Source organism: Centroberyx gerrardi, chromosome 2 (genome assembly GCF_048128805.1).
Source record: "Centroberyx gerrardi isolate f3 chromosome 2, fCenGer3.hap1.cur.20231027, whole genome shotgun sequence".
In the NCBI taxonomy this organism is placed as follows: domain Eukaryota; kingdom Metazoa; phylum Chordata; class Actinopteri; order Beryciformes; family Berycidae; genus Centroberyx; species Centroberyx gerrardi.
The window spans coordinates 38,063,696-38,084,789 of NC_135998.1; the positions used below are offsets into that span (position 1 = coordinate 38,063,696).

At 37.0% G+C, this 21,094-nt stretch overlaps 2 protein-coding genes across 5 annotated transcripts in view; one reads left to right on the forward strand and one right to left on the reverse strand.

Annotated features, from left to right (window-relative positions):
- The window catches only part of cdc26 (cell division cycle 26 homolog), a 9,745-nt gene extending 5,481 nt beyond the window's left edge, over window positions 1-4,264 (forward strand). The window contains exons 2-3 of the mRNA XM_071911033.2: window positions 2,464-2,612; window positions 3,531-4,264. Coding sequence (XP_071767134.1) covers window positions 2,532-2,612; window positions 3,531-3,734 — 285 coding nt within the window. The 5' untranslated portion in view covers window positions 2,464-2,531 and the 3' untranslated portion in view covers window positions 3,735-4,264. The remainder of the gene's footprint in view (window positions 1-2,463; window positions 2,613-3,530) is intronic.
- A 3,068-nt stretch (window positions 4,265-7,332) lies between these two features.
- Window positions 7,333-21,094, reverse strand: part of fer (fer (fps/fes related) tyrosine kinase) — a 51,437-nt gene continuing 37,675 nt past the window's right edge. For all 4 annotated transcript variants that reach the window (XM_071911024.2, XM_071911023.2, XM_078289052.1 and 1 more), the window contains exons 17-20: window positions 13,862-13,985; window positions 12,506-12,660; window positions 9,986-10,108; window positions 7,333-8,256 (exon numbers count right to left, since the gene is read on the reverse strand). In XM_071911024.2, the coding sequence (XP_071767125.1) occupies window positions 8,120-8,256; window positions 9,986-10,108; window positions 12,506-12,660; window positions 13,862-13,985 (539 nt within the window). In that variant the 3' untranslated portion in view covers window positions 7,333-8,119. The remainder of the gene's footprint in view (window positions 8,257-9,985; window positions 10,109-12,505; window positions 12,661-13,861; window positions 13,986-21,094) is intronic.

Below are 21,094 nucleotides of genomic sequence, written 5' to 3' on the forward strand. Positions count from 1 at the left end.
TTTTTTTGTTGTAATTTTTTAAATTGTATCTTATTTTTCTTTTTTTAGTTGAAAATTAAGTACATTTTCATTGTAATTTCTTGACTAATTTCCCCAATAATTAGGCTGCATCCCACTGTACTCAGAACTCGGAGAAAAACGACTTCCGACACGGAAGAGTGCAAAGGAACGGTCGTTCAAGTCGGAGTTCCCGGTCGGAAAGTCGGACAAAATTCTTTCCGCCCCGAGTTCTCCGACATAAACACAGCTGACGTCACGGCATCAATCTGTACTTAATAAAACTTGATTTTACTTGATATGTAGTTTTTGTGTTATGAAAACGTGTTGTAACAACTTTGTAGTTTCCATTTGTAACATAATTCGGTGACTTGTGCTTCGTTAGTAGATAGAAGTCTTTGCTGTATGAACTCGCCTGCTAACGTAACGAGCTGTCAGATAGCTGCCGTTAACGTTAACGTTAACGGGTAAAGGCTGTTGCGTCCATGTTTTCCAGAGAAGACGCACTGGAACGCATTTATATTTAGTTCCAACTCAGAACTACCGACCTCCGACTTCCTGTGGAACGCACCCTTAGGGGCCGGTCCCTATTGTGTTTGTATGTATTATTATTCTATCTTAATTTCTTTCTTATTAAAACGGCCTTCCCATGCATGAAAAGTCACCAAACTTGGCACACAGCTCCAGTCCCGTGCCAAACGACACTCACTAAAGTCTGAGGCAAATCGTCCAGATGGTGGCGCTACAGCAGCGGTCTAAAGTTCAAAACTTTAAAAAATCATAAAAAATCAACAATACAGCTCTGTAATGTTCTGAGGTTATCGGCCCAAACAAGACAAAACTTTCACACACTGGTACCTATAATAAATTATGAAGTCCACCACTGTTTTTATTAAAAATTGTAAAATTAAATTAAATCTAACTAGTCCCACACACTTTGTACAAATTAGATGAAAATCGCTACAGAGCATCATTAGACCTGCCCAAATAAAACTATTGTGGGGTTTTTCATTTCATCAAAAATTGAGCCCACAGCTCATCAAAGTGTCTGTGTTTACATGGACTTGAGTGTCCCGGTTATGAGGCTTATCCCGGTTCTGATCGTATTCGGGATATGGCGTTTACATGGAACACAGAGACATCTGGTTATTCATATCCCCGTATACATGATCAATACTAGTATCCCGGTTACTGATTACTGCATGCTGTGTGCGCAGGCGCCTGTGATGTTTACAACACAAACCGGCAATTTTGATCTGATATTCCTCTGTAACTGTTAACCTTAAATTAATTTGACTGTTTTGTTTTGGTGTTTGGCCACGTAGTAAATTCATGTTTCTTTAGTATTTTCCACCGTGAGCTGACTGGCTCCACTGTACGTGTTGGGAAACCGGCGTCCTGTAGTCTGTACACTACAGACTTGAGGTCAGCATTTCGATGCTTTCTCCCTCTAAACTGCCGAGTATATTTAATTCTTTCATCACCGAAAGACAAAACTCCGTTTCCTCATCGCTCCAGAAGTGAGACGCTCTCGTTGTCGCCGTTGTTTGTGTTTTTCTGTCACGTCGCTCGGCTGAAGCCGCGCCTGCGCAGGTAGTCGGCGGCGGTCAGAAACCGGGATGAGATGTTTACATGCAACAGTATCCCGGTTTCTTTCGGAGTACTCCAGCTAGCATAATCGGGTTTCTCAAAACCGGGATAAGGGCTTATCCGGGTTTCTGAAATCGGGATATGATGTTTACATGCGCAAACACAAAAACGGGATACTTCAAAAACCCGATCATAACCGGGATACTCAAGTCCATGTAAACACAGTCAGTGTCTGAGTGTAAACGGTGCTGTACACAGCCATGGTGAACTGCTGCTTACTCAATGTCCAACCTTCATGTAAAAAATAGAAAATATTTTCTTGTCTTGGTAGATGAAACGTACAAAATTTCAGACTTCTAACTCAAAAACGGATTTTTTTAAAATGATTTGAATTCTGCCTTTATGGAACCCATTGTAGTGAATGGAAAACAGAGCATCTTTAAACATCAGTTATTCACTTATGGAGCATTCACTCCTTGTACAAATAAATTACAGACATCTCTCTGTTGCTGATAAAGAACGCAAATTCTCAGAATTTGATCTTAAAAACTGAATATTTGACACTAGTTTGCCTTAATATGGATGGACAGATGTTATCGGGCACCCTGCTGGTTGCCTCAGTCATGTGACGCTCCTCTCTTCAAACCACCGACAGACAGCTCAACAACTTCATGACTTGTCCTCGGTGTCAGAGGTCGTGAGTTCGAGTCCTGGGTGATGCTGAGTAAATGTGCTTTGTTCATCTCCATGACTTCTTGCAGTCTGAGTTTTTCTGTTCTTTCTTTTGATGTGTTTGTCTCCAACTTCTCAATTTTTCTTCTTTTTTCTCTCTCTTTAATATTAACACGTATTTTTTGCTTCTATTTTTCCTCCTAGCTTCCCTGCAAACTAGAGGAAGAAAGGAAACAAAGAAAAAGAAAAAAAGAAGGAATAAAGAGGAGAAGATGCTGCGCAGGAAGCCGACTCGTCTGGAGTTAAAGATGGACGACACTGAGGAGTTCGAGAGCGTCAAGAAAGAGCTGGAGGTCATTCATTAGTCATTATTAGTTATGTTAATGAGAATCAATTATGCAGAGATTTTTAGAAATATGGAGAATTTGAATTCATAAAATGTGGTAAACAAAGTAAGACGAGTCATAGAAAAATAAAACAAATTAAAAAAATAATCCAAAATGAAATAACTGAAATTTTAAATAAAACAAAATGAAATGGTTATAAAAAATAATTAAATTTATTGTATATTATGTATATTCAAATAGTCAAATATACAATTATGAAAAATAAAAGTTGAAATCAAAACAATGTAAAATAAAATTGTAATACTAAAATATTAAATGATAATATCAGAAATAATTTTAAAGTATTCATATTACGGAGAATAAATAATGTGGCTAAGTAAAATATATTTTTTTAATATGGCTAATATTTAGAATTAATGTATGTGTGATGTGTGAATGTAATGACAAGGTATAGAAGAATAAAAAATAAAATAAGGTAATAAAATATACTCTAATGGCTGTTAATGAGAATAGAATGGAGAGACTCCACGCACTACTATATGTTCATAAGAATAGATTATGTGGATATGTCAAATCATTTCAAAAATATATAAAATATGGTACAAGTAGTAAGATCAGTTGTAGAAAAAAAATGTTGAATGAAATAAAAATAAATGGTAATAAACAAGAACAATTGCAAAACCATTATTATGAGTTCTTCATATATCACTTATATTCAAATAGTTAATATAAAAATGAATACAAATTAAATTAATGAAAAGATTGTAATTAAAATAATTTAAAATGAAATGTAAAAAATTGTCAACATAACAAATATGAAACAAAATATAACAAAAAAAAAGATTACCTAATGATTAGTTGATACTAAACCAAATAATCCATTTTAAATATATTACAATATTGAATTATTTTTTGTCTCTTCAGGCCAGGAAGCGGCAGCGGGAGGAAGCGGAGTCTAGCGCGGCGGTGGGTGGGGCTTCCTCCATCAGCATCGACGTCATCGGAGGCGGAGCCTCGGCTTCTTCCACCACGGCGTCGAGGGCGGAGCTTATCAACGAGCGAATTGGATACAAGCCGCATCCCAAACCAGCCACACTGCCGACCTTATTTGGAAATCTGCAGTTCTGATGTGAAAATATTAAAAATGTAAATAATAAAAAATTGTTTTTTAAAATGTTTAGCTTTTTTGAAAAAAAAAAAAAAAGACATTAAAAAAAGTCACAAAAAAAAGTCACAAAAATGTTTTGCTTATTTGGCAGAGTTTATTGAAAAATTAGCAAGTAAAAATTAATTTTGTAATATGCAGTTCTGAATGAAATAAAATAAAACAAAAATAAATATATAAAGTACAATGATAATTATAAATCAAAAACATTTACCTTATTTGGCAATCTGCAGTTCTGAATAGAAAAAAATAATAAAAAACTAGACAAAAATTGTTTAAAATATAATAACACTTTAAAATATAATAAAAAATGTTCAAATGTTTCACTTGTACTAAAAGTAAACAAGCCAAAAACAAGTAGAAAACATGTTTTGATGTTTAATTGTGGCTATTGTTTTTGTAAGAAAGGTCAAAAACTAATAAAAATTGAGGTATGTATTAAAAATAAATGTAAAAAATATGGACATTATCTTGGACTGTTTGTATGAATGTACATTGTTTTCATGAGAAATTGACATTTTTATTTTGGTTTCTAATAAAAAATAAAAATGTTACATAATTTGCTTCACATTTTTTTTTCTTTACATAGATTCTGCAAAGTAAGCAGTGTTATTATTGATTTATCTTTGCAGAAAAGTCATTGTTCTTGTCATGATTTTGCAATTTGCACCTCAATATTTCAGTGTTTTTTTTTAAATTTATCCAAAACTATAAAAAAAAAAATCAACATTTTTCAGCATTTTTATTTAAAATTTATTAAAAATACACACACACCAGAAACATTCATACACATTGTGTTTTATTTTCATGAAATAGGCTACATATTTTTTTTATAAAGAGCATAAACAAACGATTAGTGTTCGGGAGCAAAATAAACAAAAAATAACAGTAAAAATTAAAATAAAGAAAATTGATTTAAAAAAAAAAAGCAACACAATTATAATAATAATAATAACATCTTACAAGTATTTACAGTTACAGTCAGTAGGAGGCGCTGAGGAATTCTGGAAAGACGATGTAAGCTCCGCCCTCCTCTTGGAATCCAGGAAGTGGTGTCAACCAATCATTTTTACTATTTTCATTATTTCGCATTTTCATTTTCATTTTCTATTTTTATTTTTTTAAGAAATGGGTGCCGATTGGTTGTTTTCTTTTATTGCAAGTATTTATTTGGTCCAAAATGTTTTTTTGTTTTTTTTACAAAGGAACAGTTGCCATGACAACCAAATTTGGTTATGAATGTATACTTGTTAAGTGCTGAAAAAAGAAATAAAAAAATATATGTATTTGTTGCTGTAAAAGAAATCACTTAACTGACAAAGTTTAAAGATTTAAAGATTTTTAGACCAATTAAATTCACAGGAAATTCTAAAATAATTTAGCCACTTTTTATTCTTTTGAGATAAAACATTTATTTATGTAAAAAGGATCCATCAGGAAGGATACTTGTAAAAGTTTTGTTTTAGACATTCCACGATTGGCAAAAAAAACCACTTCCTGGAAACTAAAAAAAACAAAAAAAAACGACTTGGTCTGTAATGATTGACAGGTGCTTAAAAAAAATAAATAAATATAAAAGTTAAGAAAAAAAATCCAATTAAATCTTATTTCATTTTTTTAAATAAAGGCACAAAGATCACAAATTTTGTAAAGACGGCGCCAAAAGTAAATAACTTGAGCGGAAAAACATGCTAGCTAAACAGCTAAAACACAAAAAAAAAACAACTAAAAAACAAAATTTTAAAAATGCAACTACAATGATATTTTTTATTAGTGTAATGTTTTAATCGGCGACAACGGAAAGGAAGCAATGATTGGTCCTCAACAGTGGAAACGTTTGTCAGTTGTCAGTTTTTAGTGTTAAAAAGTTTTACAAAACAAAGTGATAAAATAATGGAAAAAAATAAACAAGAAAAACTCCTCCCCTCCTAGCTAGCGGCATTAAATAACCCAGGTGCATTGTGGGTAAGGTGGCGTCGCCTGATAGCTGCATTTTGGTCACGAAATAGGAATATTTGACCTTGTTTTTACCACAGTTCTTCGTATTTTAAGCATGTTTTTAGCATCTCATTAAACATGCTAAGACAATGTTAACCGTTCAACAGCACTACAGCATGTTAGCCACGCCCACTTCCTGTTTAAAAACAATGAGAACAAAGGACAAATCCTTTTTTAGTGTTTTTAGCATGTTTTTGCATTTTTTAAGCATGTTTTAGCAGGAATTTTGCATGTACAATACTAAGCTGTTAGCATTTGCTAGCCACGCCTAATTCCTGTTGAAAATCATGAATAAAGAACCATGTTAAACTCTCAGCATTGTTAGCACCCACAAACCACACCTACTTAATGTTGAAAATAAATTTGAAAAATTGACCAACTTCCTGTTTCACACTTAACCTTCAAAAAAGTTTTATTTTAGCTTCTTTTGAACGAGATTTGAGACCTTTTTACCATGTTTCTAATATATTATAGCATGTTTTCAGATGGTTAAAGAGGAATGCTAAATCCATCGCTAACCACGCTCACTTCCTGTCAAAAACAAGGAAAATAGGAGGAAAAGACCTTCAAAAAAATGCATCTTTTCACCAAATCTTTACTTTTTAGTATGATTTTAGCACCTTAATATGATAAATCCATGCTAACCTGTTAGCATCATTACCACTTTCTAGCCATGCCCACTTCCTGTTGAAAATAACCAGGGAATAGAAGGAAAAGGCAACTTGTTCTTCAAAAATTGCATTCATTTTTTTAGCATTTTTAGCAAGTTTCGCATGTTAGCTAGTTTAATGGACATTTCAATGTTTTCAGATGCTAACAACGCATGATAAGTCCATACTAACCTTTTCGCGTCATAACCACCCACTAGCCATGCCGACTACCTGCCAAAAACAATACAGAAAAATTAAGGAAAACTCTTCTTGGCCTTCAGAATCTGCACTTTAAGCATATTTTTGGCACGTTTTTAACGTATTTTCGCAAGCTTTTCACATACATTAACATGTTTTAAGATGCTAAAAACAAATGCTAACCTCTTTGCGTCATTACCACCCATTTAGCCACGCCAATGTCCTGGCAAAAATGTCAAAACAAGGAGAAAGTCTAGTAGTGGAGCAACCGCGGGGCAGAGGGGCGACCTCCCCAGGAGCCCCCCTACTGAGCTACTTTTTCATTATAGCCTAATTTACATGTGTCCGTGAATGCGTGTAATTACATGTAATTATGTTAGATTAATCTGTTGTTCAACTCCATGCTTACCGCATCTCGGCACCTATCTGTGTCACTGCCTGTGGTGTTACTGTCTATTTTATATTTGAATAGGCCTTGTATAGTGTTGTAGACCGCTGTCTATTTTATATTTATGTTATTCCCGTGGAAGAAAGACATGGTACTGAGACAGTGCACCTGACCTGCTGGTTCAGCACCACCGCCGATAGACAGCGACAGCCTGTCTGTGTCTGTGGTGCTGAACTGTCTGTGGTGCTGAACTGTCTGTGGTGCTGAACTGTCCGTGGTGCTGAACTGTCCGTGGTGCTGAACTGTCTGTGGTGCTGAACTGTCTGTGGTGCTGAACTGTCCGTGGTGCTGAACTGTCTGTGGTGCTGAACTGTCTGTGGTGCTGAACTGTCCGTGGTGCTGAACTGTCTGTGGTGCTGAACTGTCTGTGGTGCTGAACCGCACGCTGTCCTCGGTGCTGAAACATTTGAACGCGACTGGCAACCTGTTTTCTTTTTTTGTTCTTCAGAACAAGCTTGTCTGACAAAGCGGCTTCACTGTATGTTTTCTTAGACATCGGCTTGCTTGGCTCAATAAGTGACAAGTTATGTTTATGGATAGGATAGGACAGTATAGGATAGGACATATCAGCTATTTTACAGTTGTGAATTTTAAAATGACTTTATCAGAAGGGCCCCTCGAGAATGCTCCGCCCCCTCTGTGCTGAGAGTCTAGCTCCGCCCGAGAAAGTCGCTATGGCCTTCTAAAATTGCACTTTTAGCATAATTAACACCTGCTAGCCACGTCTGCAACCTGCCAAAAACAGCTCTTAAAAATAAGGAAAAAAAGACCTTCGAAAAACTGCACTTTTAGCATGATTTTTTTAGTTTGTTTAGCAAGTTGTTGCATGTTTTTAACTAGTTTAACGCATATTGTAACATGTTTACAGATGCTAAATATGCACGGTAAGTCCATGCTATCCTCTTAAAGTCTTAACCACCCACTAGCCACGTCATGCCAAAAACAATGCCAAATATCGAAGAAAACATCCAAATCCTCTTTTTTCCCCACTTTTTCACCGTCGTCACACCGCTTTTATTTTCCCACCATTTTGCGAATTTTCTTTTTCCCGCCGTTATTTCTTCTTGATGGTGGCGAGGTCACGCTGCAGGTCGGCGAACTTAGGCCTCTCTTCGGGATTGTACTGCCAGCAGCGCTGCATCACCTTGTAAACTTCGTCCGGACAGCGCTGCGGACACGCCATCCTGTAACCTGAGGGGGGAAAGGCCAGGAAAGGGGGAGGAGTCATTGAGGAAAGGGGGAGGAGTCACAGAGAAAAACAGGAGGGGTTGGGCAGAGAAAAGAATGAAGAATTAGAGAGGGAAAAAAATTGCATCCCACTTTTTTTGTTTACCTTTCAGAAAAAAAAGAAAAAAAAAAGAAAAGACTAGGTTTTGAGCAAAAAAACCCAACTGTTTTTAAAGAGTAACTGAACTGAGTAATTGAACCCCCTGGGGTTTAGTTCACTGTTAATTTTGTTGACAAATAATTTTCATCATAGTTTTTGTCAACATTTTTTCATTGATGAAAACAAGACAATAACTAAATAAAAAATAATTTATGATGACAAAAACTATGATGAAATGTATTGACACTTTCGTCAAATAAAAACGAGACGAGGAGTTGGGAAGAGAAAACAGAAGTAGTCTCTGTCGCTCTCTCTCTCGTTCTGTCTCTCTCGCTCTCTCTGTCGCTCTCTCTCTCTCACTCTCTCGCTCTCTCTGTCGCTCTCTCTCTCATTCTCTGTCTCTCTCGCTCTCTCTCTCTCACTCTCTCGCTCTCTCTCTCATTCTCTGTCTCTCTCGCTCTCTCTCTCTCTCATTCTCTGTCGCTCTCTCTGTCGCTCTCTCTCTCTCTCTCTCACCGAACCAGTCAGTGTGCCTCCCATTACTCACACGGGCGTGATTTTTTTCCCATGCCAAGACGACGACCGGCTGACTTCCCGAAAAGAAAAATTAAGAGTTATTAACGTTATTTGGAATACAGCTTGGTTTCCAAGATTAGCAGATTAGCTTTATATAGCTGCTAGTCAGTATCCACTGACTGGACTGATAACGTTAATATTAACTTTTTAACTCTGACTCTGAATGTTTGCTCCCTCAATCCAGATTAATATTGAAAAATGTTTTCACAGAAGGAAAAGGACCGGTCCTGAGGAGGAGCAGGACAGTCTGGACCAGAGGAGCTGAGCAGTAAAACAGAGCAGATAATGTCACAGTGTTACAGGCTGTAATGTAAGGATGTAACTGTAATGTAAGGATGTAACTGTAATGTAAGGATGTAACTGTAATGTAAGGATGTAACTGTAATGTAAGGATGTAACTGTAATGTAAGGATGTAAAGATACAGGAGAAGCTGACAGCAGAGAGATGCAGCAGGGCAGAGGGGCAGAAAAGCACATTTCTCTGTGAAAGGAGCCTCGTTTCTATTCTTCTGTAAATATAAGATTTTATATTTTTATATAAGATTTTAGTCAACTAAATCTACAGTAGATTTAGTTGACTAAAATCGTATATTTGGTCAACTAAAACTAGACTAAAACTAAAACAAGTCAGATGACTAAAATACGACTAAAACTAAATGGCATTTTAGTCAGAAGACTATGACTAAAAAATTTGCTGTCAAAATGAACACTGGTTTAGTTAACAGTATTTATTATAAAATAATTAAGACAACAAACTTTAAACTTATTCGAACAAATAAAAAACACTTTATATTGTTTTGTACCAGTATAAACTACACATTTTTTCTTTTTTTCCAATTTTTTTCTTTTTTTTTAATCCATTTCCTTAATTGGATTCATTCAATTCTGAATTTCTTTCAATTTGTCACTTAAATTTTTTAAACATCAACGTTTTTCCTCTTCTTACTCTCACTTTTCTTCCTTTTTTTAAAATTGGTTTACCTCAACTTAAGTCCCGCCCCCTCCTTTGTTGTTTACCTTTCTCCACTTGCTCTCGGGCCTGCTGATTGGTCATGCCGGGGTAAGGACACACCCCCAGGCTGAAGGTTTCCCACAGCAGGATGCCGTAGCTCCACACGTCGCTCTCCGAGCTGTAGCGACCTGCAGGAGCCAATCAGATGCCAGAGAAATGAAACTGCAACAAACTGTGATTGGTGTAAAAGTGTTTTGTAAAGGTTTCTGTAGGAATGAGATAGGAAGATGAAGTTTGGTTTGTTTTATTGGGGAGAATTTCTAGAATTTTTTGTATTTACGTAATATCTGTTTATAATAAATATATTTTATAATATATATTTTTATTATCATTAGTTTTCAATTAATTTAGATATAGAAACAGTTAATTCATAGGAATTTCATAATTTTACCATGAGGAAAACATAATAAAACATCCAGGAAAAAACAGATTAAAAAGAGCTGGGCTGTGGCTGGAATGGATCACTCTGAGTTTCAGGGCACTCAGACGTACGTCAGACAGTTTTTGTTAGTGTCCGAATCGCAAAATGATATTGTGGAATGATTTTGAGGGCACTACATATTTCCCACAATGCACTGTAATATCTAGTGAACAAGCCCGGTCACTAAAACGGTGAAAGTATACCACAATGCATTGCGAGTCTGTCGTCACCTGGCCGTTACCAAGCAACGAAGCTGTAACCCTTCTGTGGTTTTATAATGACGGCATCCTCTTCTTCACCAAACCTCGTTTACAAATGAAGATGTTTTCTTTTAACTGCCAATTCATAATTAATTATAAGTGCACGTTTTGTTAGGCTAATTTGAGTTTGTTAACGCTAACATGAACATTAAGGTCTGTTGTTCAGGAAGGTTTTTATCTCTAGCTGCAAGTTATACGGTACACAGCTTATTGTAACGTGTGTTGTGTTAATGTCAGCTGGTGAGAAGTCCAGAACCTGAAGGAACCCGCACAGCTGGACTGGGGAAGTGCTGCCTGTGTGAAAATAAACAGAAAAAAGTAGCTGCACACAACTCCGACACATAGAATATTTATTCACCGACATAAGGTCGGAAAACGACTAGATGGGAACGTCGGTGAATATTTTTTTCTGTTTAATGTCAGCTGGTGACACAGATATGTTGCTTTGAAGGAATATTGCTAACTTGTCAAATGTTAGTTGAAACATTTGTTTATGCGACTGGTGAATGCAGACGCAGGTGATGATGAATGATGATGAATTAAGTGTCCGAATTCACTCAATAATCATGTGTGATTTACCACTAATTAGTGCACTAATAGAGCAGCACTATGTAGGAAATACAAGAGAGGGAACAGCGATCCATTCCGGCCACAGCCAAGGAGTGGAGACCAATGGAGAAAAACAACAAAAAGAATACAGAAACAAGTTGAAAAAGTGAAAACAGGTTAAAGAAAACAGAGAAAAAACAAAAAATAAACAGAAAAAGAAAAGAAAATAGAGGGGGGAAAAAAATGAAAAAATAGACAAAAAAGCCACAAAAAAGAAACGAGTAAGAGAAAAAAACAAAAAGAAAAGAGAAAAACCAAACAAATAAGTGTAAAAACTCAAAAAACTACATAGAAAATTGAAAACAGATAAGAAACTAAAAATTCAAGAATAAATGCAAATATAGCCGCAAGCGGCAACTGGCGCGGTCCCAGCACCTGACAACCTCTGCAGGGTTGATGGGTGTATTTCTTTTTTCCATGAGCAGCGGCTGAGACTTTGAACACATCTGCCAAGTCTGAGACCTGCAGTCCTTACGGGTTATGAGACCCAGATACTTTTATGGCAGAAACGGAATAATAATAATAATCAGAACAAATATAGCCGCAAGCGGCAATTAACGGGGTCCAAGCACATGATGACATCTGGGGTAAATATGTGTATATATGACACCAAATGTTGCACATTACCTGGGAGTAGATACCTGCACATGTACCACATTTATAGCACAGATATCACAATGCGTTCATAAGTTATGGCAATTTTCTCTCACTGTAGTTAAAACAAAAACAAACACAACAAAAAAAAAAAAAGGAAAAGGAAGCAAAACATAAAAAAATAAAATAAATGAAAATACAATATTCATAATGTAAGAATAATAATAATACTAATAAGAGTAATAATGCTAAAAATAATTTGAGCAAAAAATAAATACAAAATAAAACACACTAACCATACAAACTAACCACTCCTCTACACTCAGCTGACTCCCTACCAACCAAACAGAGCGCAGTGTTGTGGCTTGTTTGGGTTGTTTTTCTCACCGTAGTCCAAACAAAAACATGTAAACAAGAACAAACATAAAATAACATAGGAGACACTGTAATAAAGGTAAAAAAAAATCCCCAAAACACACCAGAAAAAAATCTGCCCTTTTTCCCCTAATTTTTTCCCTCTTTCTCTCAGGCAATCAGAACCCAGTATTCTGGGGTTGTTTTTCTCACCGTAGTCCAAACAAAAACATGTAAACAAGAACAAACATAAAATAACATAGGTATTCTGGGGTTGTTTTTCTCACCGTAGTTGAGCGCCTCGGGAGCCGTCCACTTGATGGGAATCTGCTTCAAACCAGAAGAAGAATAAACTCCGTCGTCTTCCTGTCTGCTCATCCCAAAATCACTGATCTTCAACACGCTGCCGTCTCCCACCAGACAGTTCCTGGCTGCCAGGTCCCTGTGATGGAAGGATGGAGGGAGGAAGAGAGAGAGGCACTTTTTTTATGATGAAAATGTAATAATACAGTGCATTATGTAATAACCAACCAAAATGGATGTCTTCATCTGTACACGTTATATTTTTAACAATTAAGCTAAATTAAACTTCCCAAATATTAAATTAGACCGGCGTTATAGTGACTCTGATCTTAGTCTAAATAGCCACATAAACAAGATCAGCTTTTTATCATCTTACAAATACAAATACAGCCAAACTCAGGGACTTCATGTCAAAAGCCGACCTGGAAAAACTCATTCACACTTTTATTTCTAGCAGATTACTGCAATGGTGTTTTGACAGAGCTCCCAAAAACACCATCACAAAGCTTCAGCTTGTTCAGGTGCAGCTGCTGGAGTTCTTACAGACCAGAAGGTCAGACCACATCACCCCGACTCTGAAGTCTCTACACCGGCTTCCTGTCAGCCACAGAACTGAATATAACACAATGCTGCCTGTTTATAAATCAATACATGTGTGGGACCAGACACATTACAGACATGTTTAAGGAGTACACTCCTGCCAGGCCTCTCTGCTGCTAGTACAGAAGTGCCAGGGCTGAACTTGGAAAATAACCTTTAGTCACTAAGCTGTGCATCTCTGAAACTCCCTGTCCAGCTTAAAAGTACCTAATAAATCCTCAAAACTTTTGAATCAGAACTGACAGGATTACATTTCACTGTGATTGTACCTGAATGATTACATGTGACAAATAAAAACTTGATTGATTGATCAGGACTCAAAACCACACTGTTTATGGATGTTTTTAGTTGAGCTATTTGAGTTCTTTAAAAAATTTTAAACTTATTTTAAATCTTATTTTTATCTACACCACTATTTATTTATTCATTCATTGTTCTTATAAATCTTTTAATCTTTGTAAAACACCTTGAATTGCCACTGTGTATGACAAATAACCACCGCAATATGTAATCATTTATTACAAAATGCGGGGAAATGTATTACATATTGCGTTCAGGCTGTGTATTACAAAATGCGGCAGATTATTACAAAATGCGAGTGTTATTACATAATGAAGTGAAAATTTATTACATTTTGTCGTGTTATTACATAATGTGTTGTTACAACCTGTAAAACTTAGTTAAAAGTAACTGTAAGCAACTAAAAGTAACTATAAAGTTACTAAAGTGATGGTAGTTACCTGTGAATACAGTTCCTGCTCTCCAGGTACGTCATGCCGGCGGCAGCATCAACAGCGAATCGGACGAGCTGCTTGGTCTTCAACTCATCCTTCCTTTTCCTCAAGAAAGACAGGAAGTCTCCGCCTGGAGACGGAGAGAGAGAAATAAATCATCAGCATAGATGGATAGCATAGATAGATCATCAGCATAGAAAGAAACAAGAATAAAAGATAAAGAAATGACAGAAGAAACAGGAAGTGAGAAAGAGAGAGAGAGAACGATTAGAGGAAAATCTAACAAAAAAAATCAAAACACAAAGAATAAAAAACAAATGAAAAAACAACAGAATGAAACAAAAGGAAACTACTTCAAATACTAAGGAAAAAATTACAAAATCAAAACAAAAAAATTACAAAAAACAAAAATATATCCGCAGGCAGCAATGACGGGGTCCAACACCTGATGACCTCTGGGGTAAATGTGTGATATGGACCAATGTGCAGGTTTGACCCCTGTGGCGTGTTTGGTCTCTATGATCCTGATACATTTAGGAGAGAATCTGTAATAAAATGGAAGTGAAGGGAGCTCCCTTGATTTACGTGTGTTAACTCATAAAGTATACATGTCATCATTATGAGCTTAGGTATGGCATTTTGAAATTTGAATGGGGTTTATACTTTATACCATGACTGAGATATAAATACAATGAATGTGTATGGCTATTTAAAGTTGTAATGTTGCTATAGCGCCACCTATGGGCCAATACGCTCCAACTTTTGCTGCGTAACCAGGGGGAAATACCTGATGATGTTTGTTGAATTTAATGAGCGTTGGACTTTGCGTTATTAAGGCTCATGTTGTCAAATATGAGCCACGCCAAACAATATAGAGTACCAAATATCTTTAAATAACTTTTAATCATGGGAGTCCAGAGATGATGCACACCAAATTTGGAGATGATTGCATCAACAGTCTAGGAGTTCGCAAAAATATGCTATGAAAATTCAAAATGGCAAAAAATCTGATGTTGCGGCAATGGGCGGGGCCTATAAAGATGATGCGTCTTCACCCAAGGAATACTGAGTTACGAGTTATGGGCATTTAAAATGTTGCTGTAGTGCCCCCTATGGGCGAAATTATAGCCAGTTTTGCATTGTACCTCAGAGTAGATACATGCATAAGTGTACCAAATTTGGTGAAGATAGCACAATGCGTTCATGAGTTACGGCAATTTTTGTAAAATAGACTCCACCCACAACCTTTGACTAAACTTTGGAAGCCAATTATATAAAAATGGTATGGAATATCACATTTTTTTGGATAACTTTTAGTCATGGGCGTCCAAAGATAATACATACCAAGTGTTTGCAAAAATTCGCAAAAATAGTTCGCAAAAATAGGTTTTCAAGAAAATCCAAATTGGCAGAAAATCTAGTGGTGGAAAATCTAGTTAGACGGAAATGGGACCTATATGGATAGATGTGTCACGACCCAAGGAATCCAAGGAAAACATGATTTTGATTCTATGACATACGGTTTAGAAGTTACGGACCAAAATGTAAAGTGGGTTGTTATAGCGCCACCATCTGGCCGATTAGTGTAATTTTTGTTGCCCGAGTAGTGGTTCAGATTTCCAATCTGGAAAGTTTGGCTACTGTAGGTCTTATGGTTTCTGAGATCCAGATAGGGAAGAAGAAGAAGAAGAAGAATCCGTACAACAACAAAAAAAACTGACAGGACAGAAAAAGCAAAATAAACTACAATGGAGCATTTTCTGGCGAAAATGCGTGTGATTGCTGCTCAGCATGAAAAGAGTTAAACAAGAGTAAAAAAGGTGGCAGTGGTAGTGGCAATAGTATAAGTAATAGTAACAGTAGAAGTAGTAGTAGCATTAGTATTTGTAGCACTTTTAGCAGTAGTAGTAGTAGTCATAGTTAGTAGGATGTGTATAGATAATATAAAGTGGTTGCTAAAGTGGTACTAGGTGGTTGCTAAGCTTTGTTAGACAGGTGGTCAGTCAGACAGGTGGTCAGTCAGACAGCTAACTCAGACAGGTGGTCAGTCAGACAGGTGGTCAGTCAGACAGGTGGTCAGTCAGACAGCTAACTCAGACAGGTGGTCAGTCAGACAGGTGATTAGTTTAGACAGGTAGTTAGACAAGATAGTTAGATAGGTGGTCAACTAGACAGGTAATTAGTTAGACAGCTCAGTAAGGCAGACAGGCTCATTCGTCAGTGCTAAAGATACCGAGGACGCTGTCAGGGGCCGACAGCGAGGGTTTATCCCCGAAATTCCCCAATCCTCGAAGGCCCCGTTAAGTCAAATGTAATAAAAAGCCACTGAATAATCACACAATAAGACTCCAGGGTTAATCTTCCCAATTATATTGGTTGTATGTCCCAACTATTTTTATTTCGCCAAATAATAAAATCTTTCCTTCTGGGCTAATCTTCTTAATGATAAAGCTTGCATGCCATAACTATTTTTATATCACAAATTAATAAAGTTACCCAGTTAATTATATCATTATTACTCCTAAACACTCCAAAATGAATGGATATAATCCTCTAGGGACTGTCTCCCCAATAACAAAGGGTATGTACCTCAACTATTTTTTTAACATTCAATAATACATTTCAAACTTCATACAAATCTCCGTAATTGCCTAAACATTCCAAAAGCAATTGAAATATTCCTTCTGGGCTAATCTTCACAATAATAAAGGTTGCATACCTTAACTATTGTTATATCACAAATAAAGTTAACCAGTTAAGTATGTTGCGCTATTTGTGCTATATTGCTATATTGTGCTATTTTATCTTATCTTAAATGAATGGATATAATCCTCTCGGGATTATGTCCCCAATAATAAAGGGTATGCACCTTAACTATTTTTTTAACACTCAATAATAAATTTAACAAATTAACTATTTTATTAATAATAATCACAGAAAGTGCAAACTTCATACAAATCTCCATAATTGCCTGAACAATTCTCTTGACAAATTTCAATACAATAAAATGCACCATTGGTGAGATATGGGTCCAAATAGCATGGACATGAATTTAATCAGTTCATTAATAATAGTTATAATAATCATAAACACATCAAAATCAATAGAGTTCTTCCTCTAGGGGTCATCAAATTTGAAAAGATTCTTATAAAAACTGCTCAAGTTATCGCGTTGACATGGAGGATCTGAGCGGACGCGCCGGCGGTCGAGGTGTCAAAAAGTTGAATACAAGGACACTGAATACAATGAACAGTTTACAGTTTGAATGATGTTTCTAGCTGAAAGAATATGGAAGAAGATAGGTGCAAAAAACACACAGAGTAAAACAATTACAATTTTGGCAGACGCTTTTATCCAAAGCGACGTACATACTATATATATAATTCTAATGATAAGATGGCGGACAAAAAACGAAACTTAACCTTCTGAAACAGATGGTCACATGATTGTGTCAACAGCATGGATTGGTCAAAAAATTCACCTTTTAAAGCTAAATATCTTAAAGCCCCTATGTGTAGAATTTGTATCTGATTATATCATCCTCCAATTAATTTTGATACCATAAAAGTTTGCCAGCAGAAAAATGAGACCATCGCAGAGAAAATTGGTTTAGTCTGTGTGTTGCTTTCAGTCTGTTCATTCTCTGTGTCCGCGGATACGAATTACGGCAGAAAGTCAAACCAAACCAGGAAGAAAACAGATGCAGTTTGAATGCAGGCTAGTTGCTTAGATTGAACAGCGTGAAGCTAATCAATATGGCAGACAGTGGTGACATGGAAGACAGGACTGTAACTGCTGGACCCTCTGCAACAAAACAAAACAAGAAGCCTATAACAGAAGAGGCTGAAACAGCTAAGAGGGAGAGGGAGGGCAGCGCGAGACCCGGAGCTCCCGGCAGCCCCGCGGATCGATAGGCTTGAAGTTCCCGTTCCCCCCCAGTGTGTGCAGGTGGTAATCGCGTCGTTTAGTCCGCATTTGCCATCTGGTTCCGACATCCTGTGTCCGGTTCATGTGTCCTGCCTTCTGCCAGCTTGATCGGCCGTAATCACAACATTTAATACCACTCCACACTCTGATTATGTTACTTGATTTGTGTTTAGTCTAGTTTGTTAGCAGTAGCATTAGCTGCAGCTCGTAGCATCAGAATAGTAAATGTTGGATAGGCTGTTCACAACGACAGCGATCCCCCAAACATCTGTTAACCCGAATTCTCACAATAGCAAACTACTTAAAGGAATAGTTCACCCAAAAATGAAAATTCTGTCATCATCTACTCACCCTCATGCCAAATTAAACACAGGTGAAATTTGTTAGTCCATATAACACACAGGGAGGCTGCCAGCACAACTTGGTAGCAGCCTTCTCCAAAACAACTGAAGTCAATGGGGACCAGTTCTTTAGAGTTCCAAAACAAAAACAGCCAAACAATCACACTGAATAGAAAGACCTATACACCATTATTTGTTGTAAATCAATCAGCTGTAGTTAAGATTTGCACTAATTTATGGTGTAAATATACTGTAGGTGTTGTTGGAGCTCTGAAGAACTGGTCCCCACTGACTTCAGTTGTTTTGGAGAAGGCTGCTATGGAGCTGTGCTGCAGCCTCCCTGTGTGTTATATGGACAAACTTCACCTGTGTTTCAACTGGCATGAGGGTGAGTAGATGATGACAGAATTTTCATTTTTGGGTGAACTATTCCTTTAATAGTACAATGCAGTCAGGAATAATAGGAACTAATGCTTGAGCTACAGTTATCTGAAGCAGTATTTTGTTTACATATTGTGGCTGTATGAATCGGGGTATCACAAACGGCGCTAAGAGGTTGCAAAGACGTTTGCGACGGTGTTTTTTTGGCACTACCACTAGGAGTCGCCAAAATCAACAATTTTCAAATCCTACACATAGGGGCTTTAAAAACTATATCAGTCTATCAAAAAGTTGTATACAGGCAATCATCTCTGAAACAAGCTTGACAGTTTTAAGTTTGAATGGAGTCTCTAGGTGAAAGTATATGGAAGCAGTTAGGTTGCAAAAAACGTATGGAATAATAATAATAATATTAACTAGAATGGAGCATTTTCTGGAGAAAATGTGTGTGATTGCTGAGAGCACAACCCTATTGCTTGCTTATGTGGAAAAGTAGGTATGGTAGATGGAGCACAAATTGTAGGACAATTATAAGGTGTATTTTCAGGAGAAAAAACATATAAAGAAAGTGAAAGCAGAGAAGCAGAGAAGTAGTAAGTATTTACAGTTGAAAGCAAAAAGTATAAAAAAGTTAAAAGAATCCAGAACAAAAAACAGTGTTAGACGAAAAAGTACTAGACTAAAAATTAGTAGTTAGTAGGTGTAGTAGCGATAGTAGTAGTAGTATTATAGCAGTAGTAGGACTTGTAAAAGTCATAAAAGTAGCACAGCACCAACAGTAATAGCAGTAGTAGCATTAGTAGGTGTACTAACACTTGCATTCATAGTAGTGGTATTAGTGCAAGTATTAATAAGGGCAGTAAAAGTGGTGGTAGTGGTATTGGTAGTAGTAGTGAAAGCATTTGTCATTCTAGTAGTTGTACCATAACAGTAGCAGCAGTAGAAGTTGCAGTAGTAGTGATAGTTATGGTAGTAGTACTTGCAGTACTATGTGCAGTAGTAACTGTTACAGTAGTATGTAGTTGCAATAGTACTTTCAGAAGTGGTAGTAGTAGCACAGTGGCAGTAGTAGTTGTTGCAGTATTAGAAGTAGTAGCAGCAGTAGTAGAAGAAGTAGTAGTAGTCAAAAAATGGCATTTAATCATGAATATCTCAAAAGAGATCCATCATAACGTGATGGATCTCTTAGAAAAGTAATAGCACACTTCCCCTCAATGTGCCACACATTTTGATGTATGATATGTGTACGTAGTGTACGATTTACAGTGGCGAGTTATGAACATTTAAAATGCAAAAGGTTGCTGTAGCGCCCCCAGTTGCAGAAATGACACCAAATTTTGTATGTTGGATACATATTTTCCCGGACATGAGTGCAGAGTTAATCCGCAAGAGAGCTGCATTCAACTCTGTGAAGTCGAAACCTAAACAGGCCGGGATTTTGTTTGGCTTGTATCATCCAGCGGAGCTGCGCTTTACTTTTGATAAAGCCAGTCAGTCATTCAAATCGCCGGCAGATGCAGAAGCCTTTTTTGAGCAACGCATCAAGCCAACTATAGAGAGATGATCCAATTAGAGCTGTGCAGGCTTGCATAATGGCTTTGTCATAATGGACTAATATTTCAAATTGGATTTACCCTCAGAACCCATTTGTGGAATGGACTATATGGTTATACTGCCCACCCCTCTTGGACGGTATGCTGCAATAATCAACTCTCCTTCATACATGGGACTTTTGCTGTATATAATTGATAGCCATGTTATTTTGTTTTGTTATTTTCAGGAGATTATGCTTCGCCTATCTGGCTGGACCTGTTCATCTTATAACTGGTAAGAAAGTATTTCAGCCTTCACCCCCACGGCCACGGATGCTTGTCTTGTTTGAACTTGAACTGTTATTTTATGGACTACTATAAAGAGCTGTTGCTTGGCCTACCATAACGTGGCTGCATGGGACATTTACTATGTCTTTAAGTTGGCTTTGGTAATTAGGTAAACCTAATCTACATTTACACTGGCTAACGGGATTTCACCGCTGTGCTGTATGGGGATGCTGATACCGGTAAGGGGCCTGGGTGCTCTTGTTATTGTTCATTCTAAAGTTATGGGCCGATTTTCTCTTAGTCTTTTTGCAACATTTAATTTACTACAGGCTTTATATTGGACCTTGTGTTTTACCATAACAAGCGCTAGAGTTATGATGCGTCTGGTAACACAATGTAGAAGTTACAGGTGGGGAGTTGTATTCTCTCTGCTTCTCGTTTGGGGAGTTACAGAAGAGCTGGGGAAGGGTATATGTTTAAAGGATCAGGCTGGTGTTTTTTAATGCATTGCTTACCGTCAACAAATCCTATGAAAATAACAAAATCAGCAATGATTTTGTTTTGCCAACAAGTCTCGTCCATGTAGTCGGTGCCCAGTGCAGCCTCATGTCCCAGCAGCCAGAGAACTGCATTGTATTAAAAACTATTAAAACCCGTCACAGAGCCATGCTGCTGCTCTGCAGCATATTTCATCATCACGATGCACCGGGCTGGACGACTTTTTCCTCAAACGACTTAATAAGCCGGCCGTAAACACGTTTTCCGTCTCA